Source organism: Ictalurus punctatus, chromosome 11, assembly GCF_001660625.3.
Source record: "Ictalurus punctatus breed USDA103 chromosome 11, Coco_2.0, whole genome shotgun sequence".
Lineage (NCBI taxonomy): Eukaryota > Metazoa > Chordata > Actinopteri > Siluriformes > Ictaluridae > Ictalurus > Ictalurus punctatus.
Genome location: NC_030426.2, coordinates 18,512,705 through 18,531,315, shown reverse-complemented (window position 1 = coordinate 18,531,315; position 18,611 = coordinate 18,512,705). Strand labels below are relative to the sequence as shown.

The 18,611-nt window shown below is 39.4% G+C and overlaps 1 protein-coding gene across 3 annotated transcripts in view; it reads right to left on the bottom strand.

Annotated features, from left to right (window-relative positions):
• Window positions 1–18,611, bottom strand: part of shroom2a (shroom family member 2a) — a 52,140-nt gene that overhangs the window by 14,151 nt on the left and 19,378 nt on the right. For 2 of the 3 annotated variants that reach the window (XM_017479711.3, XM_047158469.2), the window contains exons 2-4: window positions 17,635–17,783; window positions 955–1,056; window positions 122–244 (exon numbers count right to left, since the gene is read on the bottom strand). In XM_017479711.3, coding sequence (XP_017335200.1) covers window positions 122–244; window positions 955–1,056; window positions 17,635–17,783 — 374 coding nt within the window. The remainder of the gene's footprint in view (window positions 1–121; window positions 245–954; window positions 1,057–17,634; window positions 17,784–18,611) is intronic. The other variant, XM_017479712.3, reaches the window with a different exon arrangement.

Below are 18,611 nucleotides of genomic sequence, written 5' to 3'. Positions count from 1 at the left end.
CTAAGGAAATAGGCATACATTTTAGACTGCACCGACACGGAAGGATTGCATAAAATAACAGTGGAAGAAAACTACTTGATTTAAGAGTGGTATAATGATATGTTGAAACAGTGTTCTTTACCTTGCATCATATCTTGTTTGCCAGACTGGTGAGGGTGTGGACTGTGTTTTGGCAGTGTCTGATTGGTTCTCATTGAATTTGGTGGAATGCCAGGAGTGAGGCCTGCTCATGGGTTCATTTTTCCTGAACGAAGAGGGACAGAGAAGGGAGAAAGAAAAAGATCAGTGAGGAAAATGCTTTACAAGGCAAAGAATCGACATGCAACTACATAACTACTGCAACAAAAAGTCACAATAAATCCTACCTTCATGATCATAACAGTGTTGGTATATGATGTTGAGCTGGATAATACAAATCTGCTAACTATATGCATACAAATCTTTTGAAATGTATGACAAAAAGTACTGAACGGACAAAAATAAAGTTTACATATGAACCAACCATGCTGTGATGCACACCTCTCCCAAAAAACTCCCAAAATAAATGATTACATAAAAAACATGAAATGCATTAAAACATACCCCTTGAAACGGTTCTTTCTGCAAAGCATGCAAGGGAAAAGTCAGCAGGCATACATTACATCAGTGTGATAAAACATACCATCAAATGAACTGCTCTTGAACAAAGAACCACATAATTAAAAACACTTTCTTCATGACATTCATGACAAAACAAACATTTTCTTCTACTGGAAACCCCCAGGAAAGACTACAAACTACCACACAAAGCAACAGAGAGCTACTGCAAACCTTAAGGAACCGTTGCAGTTAGGATTTTTGGAGAAAGGATGACAAAGACAAAACGGGAAGAAATGAAGTCATGGAGCAGATCTGGAATGAATGGGATGGCACAGGAAAAGGGTGGATTGGCCGGTGGTTACATCAATACTGTACCTCATTGAGCTTCGCAAAATCTTCGTTAGAAAGCTCCGGGCCACATGAACGTCACTCTCTGATGGCATTTTCTGTGCTACAATATCCACCATTTTCATCCTCCTGAAGGGGGTTAGAGGGAGGAGGACACACAGACGGAATCTCTGAACTCAGTGGAGACCAATGGACAGGAACTCTAGTGCTACACTTTTAAGCAAAACAGACTGGCTCAGAGAATAAAAGGACGGCAGTACAAACTAGTGCTATGGACACAAAAAAGGGTAAGTGCAAAATACTTTAAAATGTAGTACTTCCAACCATACTGGAATTTAAATGCATTACTCTGCTTCTATAAACAATATGGATGAAGATGTAAATAAGGAGAAATGAATTCAGACGTTCAAGTCCCAGATGGAATCCTGTATGTCCAGCATGGAAAAGGGTTCAGGGTCCTAAAACTGCTCATAGCTCCAGATAAGCCACTCTCTAGCGCCACGTAAAAGTGCCTTGGCCTTGAGGCTGATCTGTGCTCTATGAATTATTATGCATGGGACATGGAAAACGGGCAGGAATGATAGGAGCCTGGAGACCTCTTGTGGTGAAAAACTTAATGCATGATGTGACGGTATACAGACTATAATGATTTTATGTAGATTATAAAATGCATGCAAGTGAAATACTTGCAGCTATAATTTTATTCAGTAGCTAATACCTATTTATCCATCATTTTCATCAAAACACGAGGATTAAATGAATGTGTCAAACCCATCTGAAGAAAAAAGGTCTTCAGTATAACTGATAGCATTTCACCAAGAGTTAAAAAGCCATTTAATAAAGACTTGTATATGTAAACAGTAATTACACAGATTATTTACAGAACTGAAACATTTTCTTTATTAAGGAATGACATGTATATTTTATCCATTTATTGTTACGTTTTACGTCTTGGAACAGCTGCGAATCAAGTTAGTTTCTGTTATCACTTACGTTAAAACGGACTACAAATAGGTGTTCTCTCACCAGCCTCGTTTTTCTTCCTCGGTCATTGTGCGTCAAAAAAAAAAAAAAAAAGCTCTCCAGGAAGAGTTTTACCTTAAACTTTGACGGTTACCCCTGACTCTTTCCAAAAACACTAAATAAACAATATGCTTCACCGTATGAACAATTACACATTTTAAAAATGTGCTTATGTGGAGCGTCAGCCATACAAGTCTCCGTGTACATCGATACTGCAGAAACTATAACATTCGAACGCGCACATACGTTATAAAACTTGCAGCTGGAATTACAGTAAACCATGCTGTAACAGAAAATTAACTAACACCTTCTGATCAAACAGAGTTAAGTGTTCAGCAGTGCTCCAGCATAGATGTTGAAACTAACCAATCTGATTGACGCAAGTGAAATAAAATGATCACGCCACATAGAACAGACCAGACTCTCAGGGACATGTTTTCTGCTTGCTATGCAACCATGAACATAATGCAGAATTCATAATGTTACGATAGGAATAAAGCTTCTGACAATAGTTTTATACAAATCCTTTACACGGTGTCGACGTGGATCTGCATAAAGTCAAGCAGTTACAAAGTTATACATCCATACTTGCCTGCACTGTAAGCTTTAACAATATATCCATTTAACTGAAATGTTAGTTAGTACTTGAGGGACTCGGTTAAGTAATAAATCTCCAAAGGAGAAGACCACAGGCTGTAAAACGCTTACTTTGCCTTCAGTGACTCTGAGCCATTTGAATTAAACTTCCTCTACAATTTAGCCCATTGTTTAACACAAAAAAATTCCACTTACACTTGGCCAGTGAGCTTGCCTCGTATCTTATAACCCTGGAATGAGATATCAGACTCTGTGACTTAACTCTGTTTCAAGTATTTTAAAATACCTTAAGACAAACCTCCCCGGCTACTTGAACAAGGTAGTAATGTTTCATGTAACAAAGATTCCAGAACAGATTAATACATGACAAATTAAGGAAAGAGAGATCCAAATGTCCAAAGGGAACAGCTTCCCCTGCTGTTTCACAGTGCAATGCTTCAAGTGCTTGTGCGCTAGCCACACATGGCGCTAGCCATTCAGATGCTAATGTGGCAGCCATTGTCAGGGCTACAGCTGGTCCAGCGCAGATATGCCAGTGGACTGGATCAGCAGAGCCCAGGCAGAATGGAGGCCAGGGAGGGGGGCCAGCAAAGGAAAGTCCCTTTGCATTTTTTTTTCTCCAGAGACATGTTCAAAAACAATAAAATCAATGAAAAGACCACAACCAATAAGACTAACAAATTATTCAGAGTGCGCTCTGGCAGTCAGGGGTACAAAAAATTCTAAACTCACACCACCAAAAAAAAAAAAAAAAAAAAAACTGCAGGGGAATTAAAAAGGCTTTTCCGCTATCAGCACAGATGATCAAACACTTTCTTATGCTGGTCAACGCTATGAAAATCTGATCAAGGTCACGTGCAACAGTTTGCACGTTTTAACAACTACTCCAACCCTCATTCTCTTGTAAGGAAAGAGAGCTGTATCATTTCATAAAAGGTTAAGCCAAACAGATGGCTAGATAAAAAATAAATAAATAAATAAAATACATGACAGGTATGAGACAAAAGGATGCTGGAGCAAACAAGGAGCTAATAAGTCTCCAAACTTACCAAGCAGAACCTTCAAGGCAAGACAGAAACAAAAAAAATTCCTAATCAAGCTTCCCAGAAAAGCAAATCTGATTCCGGGTTTGCTCCATTTGACTCCTCAGGCACTGCATTCCACATCCACATCAAAGACAGGGAAGGACAATAGTTGACCAGTCTCTAGTGAGAGAGGGAGTCTTTTCAAACATCTACAGCTTCCATAATAAAAGAAAGAAAAAGAAGCCGGTCATGAAGCCCATTTAACACCTGGAGCCGATATCTAGATGTTCTGAAGTCTGTTTCTACACTTAAGCCAGGTTAGATCTCCACTCGAATTGTGGTTGGTTTTTACTCCTGGAAGAATTTTGGGGCGGGGGCTATTGTAATAGTCAGTCCCCTTTAAGTAATCTAGCAGCCTCCACCTCCCCATTGGCTCAAGGATGGTATGTTAATGAGCTGTTGTGAAGGTCCAAACTGTCGGACCATCCCCTGTTGAGCAGCAACTCTACGTGTCTTCCATTACCATGGCAACATGGTGATTTTTGCAGGGTGCACTTGTTGCTTAAACAAAGAGTGTACAACAGCTGTCAGAACATTTGAATACTAATAGACTGAACATTAAACTCATGATAAAAAGGGGGTCCCTTATAACGTTGATAAACGTATAAAGTTTCTAGAAGCGATAGTTTTCGTGGGCTACTTGACACCAGAGCTGCCCTCTTCATTCTTGCGTGGGGCGCCTCTTTCTGGCGGCAGCAGACTTCACCAAACATGCCCCCTGACCTCAACCCTTCCAAATGGATCAAGTGACTTTACTGTGTCAGACTGGATGTCTCAGGCTCTGACAAGGGCCATCTGGTATTAACAGCAGGTTAGAACCTCAAACCAACCTACAGAGCTGCTCTTTTTGACTAACACACGCTGTACAGAACATGTAAGAGCAGGTAAGGATGAAGAGGAGGGCATAAGGAAAAGAGTGATCAGGGCATGACCTACACAGTTTAGGGCTTGAGAAAAAACCTGTCCTCCCGTCTACTCAAGCGTTCTAGTGACCGCCAAGAAGAGTACAAATTATTCTAGCATACAGTGGATGGCCAGGTTTTTAAAAAAAATAACTTTCAAAATGATGCACATGGAAGTGACATGCATTCCAGATTGGGGGCATTATGTAAGGAATAAAACATTGTTACAATAAGTCGACTGAAGCTGTAAGAAGAACAAAGTTGATTATTCTCATACAACAGCCTAGCCCAAAGTGTTTCATTCCTCTCTTATATGGCAGCAATGTCTCCAACGTATACTTCTCTTAATTAACGGCATCATACGCTTAGTGGTTTATAGCTATACTGTATGTTGTGCAACATTATTGTGTTACTGTATCACCTACGTTATCGCAGCATTCCCTCACCAGTTTCTCACCGCGTTTTTCCTCTCGCCTTTTTTTTTTTTTTTGAGGTTAATAATAATAATAAAAAATACAGAAAAGAACGTGGAATGGGCAAAGTCCTAGATCAGATGTTTTTCTATGATGGAAATCTCGCCGGCACTGGAGGCTGCTTCCATAAATGTTAGTTTTCTTACAGGGGGGGAAGAAAAGAAAAAAAAAATCACTAAAAACAACTATTATACATTTTTCTTTATTTAAGAACACTTAAAAAATAAATAAATAAAATAAAAAAATCTTACTTAGGGTGTTATCAGACCTGTAGATCTGTGCTTTGTTCCAAAACGAGACTTAAATGATTAGTGTTGTTGTATTTTCTCCTCGGCTCGGTTCGCTTCCACGAGGCAACATTTTCAAAGCGTACCAAAATGTGTTCATGCAAGTCACATGTGAGTAAACTGTCCACTTATTGTTCAGTGTGTGCCTTATGTTCCGAGGTTCCATAGCGGTCATCCTTCCTGATGGATAGACAGCAGCTCCGCGAGCTTATTGTGGCTTTCTTTTGAGCTGTAGTTATTATAATGTATCTAATATCAATGTTCCACAGAGGAATTAAAGCACACCTCGTTGAGAAGCTCGCTAAACACTTTGTAAACTTCTGTGTTTTTGAAACTGGTTCAAAAGTATGTACAGACCAAATTTCAATGAGGCATTTTACCTCCTGTTTGGTCCAAGTTAAACTGCGATTCATGTTGCGAGCCATTAGCAAAACAAACACGGTTTTTATGTAACACAGTTCCCATTAAGCATTCCTATACAGGTTGGTTTGTTGGTCCATGGGGTCGGATTACTTTCTCACCACAAGCGAACCATTCCAGAGCTTATTTACAATTAGGTCTCGGCCCAGTTGTTTTGGTGCGGATCTGAGCGTGATTGCGGTGTCCTACATGTCTAAACAAACTGAACCAAGGGAGAAAATGCACCAGGTTCCAAAACAAACGCCTCAAATGAACCCAGGTGTGAAAACGCCCTTAATCATGGCAAAGTCCTACCCTCCAGTTAGGTCTCCCCTATAATGAGACATCTACCAACCAGGGAGGGTGAAGGTTATCACGTGTCAGAGCTGTGCTGTTGTAGAAAATGAATCAATTCCCTCTGAAATCAGAATTCAACAGCGCTGTGGGATAAATGGCATTAACCATTGTTTATTTTGTTGATTCAAAAAGATAAGCAGACTGACATTTCATGCTTCGAGACAAGACGTCAGAATGTTTGCTTGAGGAACTGGTAAGAACTCGGGATAAACCACCCAAGAATGCAACTTAAAAAAACAAAAATAAAAAAACCCCCAAATCGAAAACAGTGCTGTTCCCAATGAAACGACTGTATAAGGACAGTGGGTGCACATTTAATTGCCTTTGCTCAATAAAGAGTAGGAATAGTAAAAAGTCATTAACGGTAACACTAGATACCAAGACTGAAAAACGATGCTGGAGTCCTTCACAGAATCCTGTGCTATATAGGATTCAGTCGTTTACCTAGTTTTTTTTTTTTTATGGCTGACACAAAGCCTTTTTTCAGCAACCACCTGAATCAGACCTCATATATAAGCCAGGGAGAGGCCAAGCGTATGCTGCCTGTAATGACCAACACATTCCTGAGCTGCATGCCATACCAAGCGTTGAGTTCGTGGCTGCACACTTGGCTGGTTCCGTCTGTTCAGAAAACTGGAGCTCTTCTGTTTACAACCTTATACATGACATAGCTTCAACATCAGTGCTCTTGTACACTCTTCCTTGTTCTTGTTTTATGAACAATCCAACAATCCTTCAGGGACCATTCAGAGATGCCTGAATAAGTCTACAACACCTTAATTTTTAAGTGAAAAGTATATCTGCTTGGCACTGTGCTTCATTAAAAAAAATTTTTTTATGAATATGAAGAATATTAAATATTTGCAGAGTAATTGAAGACCTGCCCTTGCTGAACTTACCTGGCTGACAAATAATACCTTTACATGTCAAACGCTTCTTTTAGCATGACCTTATTTCACAGCTCTGGCACCCTTATGAAATTTTTGGCCTAACATCAAAAGTAAGGCTTATCATGACGCTGTGTATGTGAAATTTCAGAGATGGGTCCTTAAGCCTTTGAAATGTACTGACCGAGCCAAGTACAGGCAGACAAATCCCTCATCACGTCTTCCTTGGGTTCTGTTCACACAACAGCTGTCATGGGAAGAGAACAAAAGCATGCATGGATCCCAGTACCACAGCACAAGGAGAAGGTGAAATGGGTTCATAGTCACTCATCAATCATTAAACCCTTCGAATAAGCAAGAAAAATCTCAACAGAAAGTGACTCGTTCTCTCTAACTACACCTGCTACTAGTTACTGCTTCACTAAAATTTCAGCTGAAAATGTTCCCAAACATTAATTCCTTATAGCTTTTAGGGTCAGAAGCTGCCTGACTCAGGTGTAATTATCCCCATTAGATTAGACTGGTTGTAATTATCACTGCTTGATTCTTGTATACTAATAAAAACGTCTCTAATTCACCTTGCAGATGGAAAACACCTTAGTTCAATTAAGGGATGCCTTTAGCGTTTAATCATCATCATCATCACCACTTAATAGCACTGGCCAGGAATGTGGAATAAAGTTTATTTATTTATTTGACATATATTACTCTTTCGATTGAAACAGAGAGCTTGACTTGGAGTCGTCCTCATCTCGACAAACAGACACGAGCGCACCCCCTGCTTTGATTAGCACGCTTAGCTTTTGGCACAGAAGAGCTTTGCCGGATATAATTGGATTGTGAATGCTACACTGACATCATGCACATCAACAGGAATAATGTATAATTCTATAAGGCATCGCTGTAGAAAACAGAGCAGTCACGATGGGGCTTAACTTCACAACGAGCGCTACTCTATCAGACGACAAAACTTGGACAAATCAATCAGTGTATAGGTGACGGATAAATAAGGAGCACGTTGCATTTGCACAGGCTCAAACACTCTGTTACTGGCTATAATAATATCCAGTAACAGGTTCGCATAATTAAGGAATAAAACACGACTATGTGCTGCTGTGCCGTGATGCAGCCCGATACGAAGCAGTGGAGCGTTACTACCCTGACGTTTCCAATAACAGCAAGTCACCAACTGTTTTGTTGCTCTTATACCGCAGCAATGTGTCAGTTGAACCATTTTTAATGAATTAGTGAACAACATACCACACTTTAAATGTTTATATAGTTCCACTTAAAGTCCCAGTTAAATCAAACTTATTTTGATTTCATGGGGGCGTTGGAGGGGACAAAGTTTTGTGGCCTTTAGTATGACTATAAGCTTTAATTTTATATAAAAGCTAATGTGCTCCAAAACAATGACTAAATTTGCATTTAGAAGATATATGCATTAAAAATGTACAGTCTCTCTCTACCACCAGTATGGTTCAACAATTTTGATGACATCATTCTGCACTTCAGCTTCTCATCAGATTTTCTGTCCAATCAAATGCTCTCTAGAATCTGAAGTGTCCCAACCCCAACGTTGCAAAAGTCACCTTGCCAAAGTTGCCTTTGTTTAGCGAGAGAAATCATATCAGCAAGCCCGTGTCGCAAACGTGTCTTTGGCTGCTCGCACGTTTTATTCAGTTTTCCAAATGTAAGTTGGTTGAGAAGGAAATGGCTTGAATTCGTTCACTTTGAACGAGGAGGAGGTTCAGCTCACGGCTTTGTGTGCGGCGGGGTTTCCGCGCTACCTTCAATTGTTAGAAATGGACGTTCCTACCCTTTACACTGTAGAGACATCGCCTCCAGCACGAGTAGGTATTTAATATGACAATTATTAAATGACGTTTAATCAAAATAAATTAAGTACGGTTTAGCCCGGGCTGTGAGGTAAGCTAAATTCTATCGGCTATTTAAAAAGGGGGAGGAACCACCTGATATGCCCTGCCCTAACTTCCGGTTTCAGTGAAAATTACGTCACATAACGCTGCGCGTTTCAATGCAACTTCACGGACACTTTTATGCTGTAGAACATTTGCAAGACGAGTTAGTTCTCGTCAGGGCTGCGACTAACGATTACTTTCATAGTCGATTAGTTGGCCGATTATTTTTCCGATTAATCGGATGGGGCGGGGCAAACTTTCAGTACCTTTTTTTTTTTGTTTATTTAACATGAAATCCACAATCTGAGTGTTACAAATGTAAACTTCAGACTAAAACTTTACACAACAGCTTGTCTAATTATATAAGACTGAAAAGAACCCAATACACACAGACACACATCAGAATATATATTATTAACTTAGGACTGTAGTTTAATTCAGTGCTTTTTGTGCGTCTATTAAAAAAATGCATAAATTCTTGAGATATATATATATAAATAAAACATATGCATTACTTTTTATGGGTTATGAATTAAACTCCAGTCCTAAATTAATAATAAAAGCTCTTTCACTGCACCTTGTGGTTTCTATTACTCATTGCCTTTAGACATATTTTACTTGTGTTTACTTTTGATCATAATGTTTTAATCAGACATTACAGATCTTACTCGCGCTCCCTCTCTCGCGCTTCTACACCGCACGTGAGGAGCAACGTGGCCTCATTACTAATCACTTCCGTTATAATAAAGAACATAAGTTACACTGATAAAGCATATAATATCAATAAACTTAAATTACACTAAACCTTTTAAGCAACTACAGCATCACTGTCGTGCTCGTGCTACACAAACTCCTCTTTATAAAGTTTTATCTTCTCCGCGGTGTTTAATATAAAACACTCCTCTGCCTTAGAGGACTTGGAAGTCGCACATTTTTTTCCTCAGTCACTTGACGATTTCACCTCCGTCTGATGGTCATTGAGGGAAAAAAAAATTCATGTATGGTGACTCTGGGTATCTGCTAAAACTAGCGCCGTCGCATTACGTGCGCATGACATCATGCGCCATTGACTTGGAAGCGATTTATACTTCCGGTTACTGAAAAAACCGCGAGTGTTCCATTTTAGAATATATTACCTTTCTAAAATCTACACAGTAGATGGTAGAGTACGCAGCGCATAGTGTAATTATATAGTACGTCATTTGTGACACAACTTTAGTATTTACTCTCCAAAGCGTGTTTTCGGAGGAGAAGTAACGTAGTGAATAAATCTCCCCCATGCTGCGTGCAAACCAACTAATCCATAACGAGATTCGTTGACAACAATTTTCATAATCGATTAGTTGTTGCAGCTCTAGTTCTCGTCATCACTTACACTGTAGCAGCTATAAACAGTTGCTCTCTCATCCGCCTCTCTTTTCCTCTTAATAAGACTTGTCATGACACTGAGAAACTGAAAAGCGCAAAATCCTCAACACTTTCCCTCGTTGGAAAACTTATTCTCGCTGACACCTGAAACTCCTCCATAAAATGTTAAAATAAACTTCTCCTTACAGAAAGCTTCACTATATCGGCGGTTATAAGTCTTTGTTAAATAACAAAATGCATTTTGGATACGTTTATTATTGGACGCAGATTATATGGATGCATATACAAGCCCTTGTGAATTAACAGTTACAGAAATTATTAGAACGTATTTAAAATGCATCAGAATGAGTACATTCATATAGACCTGTGACTGGAATTATAGCCGGAACTACTGTCAGAGCTGCTGTTACAGGAAATGAATCAACACCTTGTGACTAATCCGATTGGAGAATTCAACAGTGCTGTGGAATAATATCTGGATCTCACAGTGACTTGTGTATACCTGGTATGTCAGCTGTTGGCAAAAAAAGAGCGGAATCATTAGAGATGAGTTTATTGTACGGTTTGTATTTACTTTTCCTTTGTTGAGGATGTTTATTTACTATGGGTTTTTTTTTTAATAAAATGATGGATCCTGTGGGCAGGTGCTTTATCCCTAACGTCTAATGCAAGCACACGGTGCACACGGCATTTACACCTGCCTGAAATCCAATCAGACTGCCAGCCAGACGACCGCCGGAGGTGACCTGAATGATCTCACCACATTCTGACCTGTTTTTGTGGTTAAATGCGATCTGATCATCCAAAAGAAAGTCTTACCACAAAGTGAAGTCAATTGGTACTCGGGTTCCCCTTTGAGAACCTTTTAGATCTAGTCACCGCTAAATAATCATCAACAGTCTAAACCAAACAAAGCATAAGTAACATGTTGTATGTGTTGGTGCTTAAATTGTGATGCGGTCTGTAGCAACTCTTCCTTCTATTACGTGCTTGTTCTGTGCCGTATACTACTATATTAAATACAGTATGCCAAATCTGTAAGTTGTCCACTTATTCTGCTTATTTTCATTCTACGTGCGCTAACATATATTCTTAAAACCACCAGATGGCAGTAATAACTATCTTGCAGTCTAAAACCAAGCACGCAGTAGACTGCTGAATGTTCTGCTCCTTTTTAGCAGTTAACTGGTGCTCTGACCATCAGTGGACATTTTAAACATAAAAGGATGCTTTTATAAGGAAGCATGGGAAGATTTTGCTGTATTGTACACAGTGAAAACACCAAAGATTAGCTCTGGTATCATTTAGAGTCTTGTGTAAAACAGCTTGAGAGGTGCGATTTGATCCTGTGTGCTGATGTACTTCCTGCTGACAGTGCGTGCCTGATTTACACCACAGCCAATAGCGTTTGAGATATGTCACACCTCTGTGTAATGTTGGATCATTTTTCCCCTCACTAAATAAGTGACCAAGTATAATATTTTTGTCTCATTTGTTTAAACAGGGTCTCTTTGTCTACTTTAAGAACTTGTGTGAAAAGCTGATGTTTTAGGTCATATTTATGCAGAAATAAGACAAACTTTCAAGCACCACTGTACTATCATATTGGTGTCCAGAACACTAAGAGACAATTACAAAAATCAATGAAAATCTTTGAAGCATTTTTGACTGCATCTGATCAGCATCAGCATCTGACAAATTACCTCAATAATCTGACTTGGCAGTGTGTGACTTGGCAGTACAATTAATCTGTCCCAGCGTGTAAATAAAGGGGAGATCATGGAACAACCCAAGCTTGTGATCAAGCTGCCAGGTTCAGTACTGAGTGATGCTGAGAACAGTAGCTGGGCATAGTGCGCTCATGTGAGGTAACTCTGACAGCAGCCTAGCAGCTAACTGTGTCCTCACAAGCTCATGAGAGCCTCAGATGACCAGACAAACAAAGTCTACTGAGCACTACGGTTGCCCAGAGCAACAACGGAGCCATCTGCAGGCCACTTTTGTTTCAGTGGGTCAGTGCACGGTACACTCACTCGACTGGAATGGAGACTTCTTTTGTGGTGTGCTAACAGAAGCATAGCCAAGTGATGGCTATCATGCGTCAGTTACTTTTACTTCAAATCATTTTGTGTTCTTCCTTTGCGCTGGTTGTGTTATATTTAGTAGAAAATAGAATACAGAAGCAGCATAGTAGTCTTTTCCATTTAATGTAATGGTCTCTAATCCTTCACACACTTCTTCAAGCTGCAACCCAGACAGTCTGTAAGACAAGGTGCGAGAAAAAGGCTAAATAAACTGCCTGCAAATTCCATTTTAATCCCAACGCAGCATTTCCAGCACTGCACAGGTGTGTTGTGAAAACTGGATCCCACGCAAAACCAGTAATGGTTTACTCATGCTAGTACCTTAGTAAACTTTTGTTTATGTCATACTACATCAGTCAAGAAAAAAATGAAGGCTCTTGCTAAACAAATGGCTTTTCACTTACACATCACACCCCCAGAGTTTTGACGTGAACAAGCCTGGCAACTCATTCCTTCCTGTATGACTTCACAGTTTCAAATGAAGTCAGCGTATGCAAAAACACACAGACAACGCCCTCAGATGGGTGACAGCCCTCAGACAGCCCTATTTCCACATTAATCAGAGATAAGCCCGTCCCTGTGCACACTGAGCACCTGCACAGATACACATTCAAAATACCTGCATAAAAAAGGATTAGGGATTAGGCAGTCAGAGGTCTAGACAACCTTTACAGATCCCAGGTTCTCAACAGGTTAACACAAACAGGTACGTCATAAAATTTACAGCTTCACCCTGTTTGCATGAAATAAGGTCTGATACACACCCTTCCCAGTATGTAACCAATGCCAAGAAAAATTGCCTTCAAGTGAGAATGCAAATCTGCTATACCAGCAGAAAGTGGTGCGAAAGACACAACAACTAGCAAACCCTACATGAGGATTTATTAAAAACCTAACTCTCACCAATGCAGGGGTGGAGAAATCAGAAGTGTGGGACAAGAAGTGTGTGTCAAGTAGGCTAGTGGCCACCAACATTTTTTTCTTCTCTTAAACAACAACCAGAGAAATGGAGAAGAAACCCCCCCCAAAAAAAAAACAAAACAAAAAAAAACGACATGCTGGCGTTCTGTTGACAGCAAGCACGATGCGTTACCACAGATGCTTTCTTAGAAAATGATAATGACCGTGATGTAGGCAAGTTCCCCAATGCAGGAATTTATATCAGCGATTATGTCAACATTAACGCACTTAACTAGCTAAATTTATTACATGCAAGCTACAATTGTTTTTAGCCTAGTCAGTTAGATTTCTGAGCATGATAATCATAAGACTAAGCTGAACACATTAATGCATAACAAAAGCTAATTTCTTTGATTAATTTGTCCAACCCTGTAATGCGATATGATTTTTAACTGTGGTCTTCAAACACAGCACCATGCTTCAAGATCTTTACACACTTTCGATTTCCCTGCTATACACCTGAGTGCCTACTGGAAACGCAATGAATCTGGCCAAACTGGCCTTTCCGGGCCTTAACCATACACAAACTGACTGGAAACGAATGGCAATTACTCAATATCTGAGAAATATTTCTATTTTAATGGTCACAAGACAACTCGTAATGGAAGTTAAATAAGAACTTTGTGATTCGGGGGGGTGGGGGGGGGGGGATTCAAAGTTTAAGGGAACTCACCTAACCCTTTTCCTACTTCCTTGTTCTTCCACAACATGTGCTCTGCTTGTGGGTGTGATGTGATAGGAAAATAATCAGTGATGGGGTGGTGTGATGTGGCTCAGCATGAAGCAAAGTTACTAGTACTGACCAACAGCACACCCCGGAGTGTTTTATTTCTCTTAGACAACAACAATTTGCCAATGATTTAAAATAAATAAATAATTAAATGATACGTCATGCAATTTATCGGTTTATAGTTACATTAAATGTTGTAGAATGCCCGTGAAACAAGTTATAACTTATGTTATAGCACCTGTAATATATAGCACTCAAGTTAAAGAAACAACAAAAAAATTTTTTTTCTTTTAAATCCAGCTTGCCCTAAGTCCTGAGGACTTTCCAATAGTGGAAAACTTGCTGTCATAAAGTCCTGACCACTGGAGACCCCTTCTACAAATGTTAAACAATTCCTTACAGAAACTTCCCCATATCAACAATCGGGCTGTTTTAAATTAAACAACACATTTAAAAAATATATGTTTATTATTAACCTTAGATTACATGGCACATCTGCCATACAAGTCCCTGTGATTGAGTTGTTACTTACTACAGAGTGCATAACATCAGAACAAATGCATTAATATAAACCCGTAATAAAAATTACAGCCGGCACTACTGTCTGAGCTGCTGTTATAGAAAATCAAGCTTCTGACCAATCGGATTTGATTCATTTAACGGCGCTGTGGTACAAGTTCCTTTAATGAACAGGAGTATATTATTACTAGCCACCACACAAGCATATTCATTTCAATACATAATGAGAAAAATGTGCTAGCAGAGAAGCATGAAAAACAGGCAAGTTTGAAACAATGAGTTCTCTATGACTCGTGTGAATCATGGCACTGATTTATTAGTGCAGAAATGGAGCGGATCAACTTGTAAAATAGTTTATGCAGTCAAATACTTTACTATGTCCGTGAAAGAATGTGTTTATTGCAAGGTACTGATTTGATTAGCCAACACTAACTGGCAGAAAAGCTCGCTTACACAGAGATAATCAGGCATAATGAGTGGCCATGTTAATTACTGAGGAGGGAAAATAATATTCTTGATAAAGGGTGGCCAATTCCATATAACTTATATTCCACATACAGTTGCAATCAAAATGATTCAACCCCCATTGCAAATCAGGTTTATTGTCAAAATGTACAGACTTTCAGCTGTTTGCAATGAACAAATCAAACAAAAGCAAGTGAAATTGTTCAACACAATGTATGCTTCAAGTGGTTTCCCTAAATTCAACTGCAAATGAAACGTTCTCCAGTCTCAAAGCATCTTTAATACCTAGTAGAGCAGTCTTCTGCCGTTATGACCTACTGGTGTCTGGTTAAGCATCTTGATTGCAGCCAGTTGCATTTGCAGTTGAATTTGGGAAAACCACTTGAAGCATCCGTTGTTTTGAACAATTTCACTTGCTTTTGTTTGATTTGTTCATTGCAAACAGCTGAAAGTCTGTACATTTTTACAATAAACCTGATTTTCAATGGGGGTTGAATAAGTTTGACTGCAGCTGTAATAATCTGATTGATTGACTGGTTTACCTGAGCCAGGTGTGTGACTAAGGCTGTTACAGTATGTTGCTCAAAGAAGCCTGCTTTAGCTCAGAAGTTAACCATCAGGTTCAGTAGGTATCTTTAAGCAGGAAAATTACTCAGTGTTTACCCAGAGTTTGAGCCAACACACTTTGCAAATACACTTTTGTGTTAGGTCGAGTGATAAAATCAAAACTTAGCTCAACGTGAAATGAACTGCGTAATATTGGACGCGAATCTAAAACAGATATTGAGATAAAAACCCATTATATTTGAACAATTATGTGCTACAAAGTTGGATATGTTTCTAATGCATACATATAGTGGGGTCCAAAAGCCTGAGATTTTATTTAAAATTTGAAATAAAAGAAGGTTTTTAAGAATTTCGAAATATTTTAAAATAAAGTACAGTGTTCAATATCTTGAATATTTAATACTTAAAATTCTGCTCTATTTCTAGGTTTCCATTTAAAATGCAAGCACATCTATGATCTTGACCACGTTAACTGCTTAGTACAAAAGGTCAGATTTTCCTCATGCCTAATCTCTTCTGTCGAAGCTTGTGTTCAGACGACACTCCGATGGATTTGATCTAAAACGAATCGTGAGCTTTTGCACAAACGTGTGGAGTCGATGCCAGCTCGAACGCACACGGTCACTGAAACAAAAAAGGCACAGACCAAATACTCAAACACTGAAATCCATGTAAACTTTTCAAAGATTCTACTTTTCACTCAATAATATCATTTGTAATGAAAAGTGTTGTATTAAATTAGAATGCACTATAGCAGTGTTTTCACTAGCGCACTCGGACTTTTTGAGTCCGCTGTAGACGTCTCTGACGTGGGACCCTAATAAGAACGTCCAGATCAGAATTCAGCGCTTTTACATGACTCTTCTGTGCATGCACATACCAATGCCTCTTCTTGAGCAGCTACACAGAAGTGGCAGTAACAGTGGCAAAAACAGAAAAAGCCCTGAAAAAAAAAAACTAAACAAAAATCAAAAACAAGAACTGAGCAGTACGGCTTGCAATGAATCAGTCAGAGACTTCTCTACCAACACCTTAAATGTTTGCACACTATGTCCACAGTACAATAAAGCTCTGTCATTGATAAGGTCGAGTCCAAAAGTCCAAATCCACTACCAAGAACCTTTCAAATGAAAAAGAAAAGGAAAAAAAAAAAAACCCACGATTGCACGTTAATACAAGTCCAAAAATAGTGCACAAGCAGGACATTCAACATTTTTATTTCAAAGATTTTTTTAGTAATTTTACACCACAGCATTATTCGATTCTTAAATCTGATTCGTCAGAATGTGTAGATTCATTTTCCAGAACTGCAGCTCTGTCAGTAATGCTGGCTGTAACTCAAATAACAAGTTTACATTAATACGCCCGTTCTAACACACACCCTCAGTGATATGGAGAAATTTTTTATTTAACATTTATGGAAGGAGTCTCCAGTATCAGTGCTTTGCAACAGTCAGTACATTTCCTGATACAGGAAGTGTGTGTGTGGCAAATTATCGACGTATAAGTGACTTGGAAAAAAAAAAAGAAAAAAAAAAAAAAAAACTCTTCAGGATATTTTGTTACAGTAAAAGAATCAGTTTTGGAGCTGTAACAGCATCTCGCCACCCTGTCGTTGATTATTTTCCGATAACAGCATGCCCCATCATGTTTTACCATTACTTAAATAGCATGTTCTTAAAACAGGAAGCATTACCCGACTAAAATACTGTAATCATTTCTGTATTTACAAATGGTTAAATAAAATCAGTTCTTGCTAGTGAACTCAGGATTTTGAGCTCTGTTCTAACATGACATAATTTTAGCTGTGAAGGATGGAATAATAACTGCGTGCTATGTGGCACAGATAGTGTGCCTCTTGCTCTTATATTAATGCACATGACAAACACACAGAGCTGAGTACACAGAGGCAGTCGGCATATCACATCACCACCTGCACCATCACAATTCATCACTATGGTAGCATATAAAATGTAGCCATGGAGATGGGCGCTGTCGACGCACGGGGAACAGGTGTGTGAGGCTTTGCATACATCTGTGTGTGTGTGTGTCTGTGTGTGTATACACGCACGCCTAGATTACCTTTTCACCACCAGAGTAAGAGTCTTGTGGGAGCCCTTGACTAAGCAGATGGCCTCCTGTCTGTAGCCACTCAGGGGAAACTCGTTGATGTTTACGAGCTCGTCTCCTACCTGCAGCCTCACGGCCGCCGCCTTGCTGCCTTCTTCAACCTGAAATGCAAGGAGAGAGCCCTGTAAGATTCTCTTATTAAACAAAACAATGCAAGGAATATATAGTACATTCTGATATGTATACACAATCAGCTTGCATTTTACAAATTAGATACCAAAAGAAAAGAGTGAGTGAGCGAGCGCAGGATTTTGATTCATGCCATGTGCTCAAGGTATAAGGATTATTCATAATTCGCCATTATGCACTGAATGTCCTGTCTCTCAGTCCCTCGCTTGGGGTGGGGGGCTTGGTATTGGGAAGATGACCTACAGTTGAGCAAGAGCTCCAACAACAAAACATGCTTATCCTTAGTGGTTATGTAAAAATGTGTTATAGATTACATTCTATTTGAAATGAAAGAAGGTTCCTTTCCAGCTCCAAGCGATGGCTCTGTCGTTAGTTATTGTTAGAAGAGTTGTGGTCTGAATGACTAAACTGGAATGGCATGTTCTGCTTACTAAATGAGCACAGCGGGGGTCAGGCTCCAGCAGAGCCTGTTAGTTCAGGTTAATCATATGCCTTTTACTTATTCCCTCATAAAAGGTGGATCTGGACAAGTCCATGGGGAAGGTGAAGACTTTTGGTCAGAGTGAATTCCTGAAATGATATGTAATAACCCAAAACGGGCACTTTGTGCTATCTGAGGTCAAGACAAGGCACTGTTTCGCTAGATTAAACATTAACCCTTCGGCACACCGAAAACTGCGTCCATGCAAAGGCCAGACTTCGTAATGGCAAAACACCCCAAGCTATTCAGGTAGCTTTAACGTTCACTCGGGATTTGTTTGCAGATATCATTGAACAGTTTTAAAGATTAGGAAAGTAGG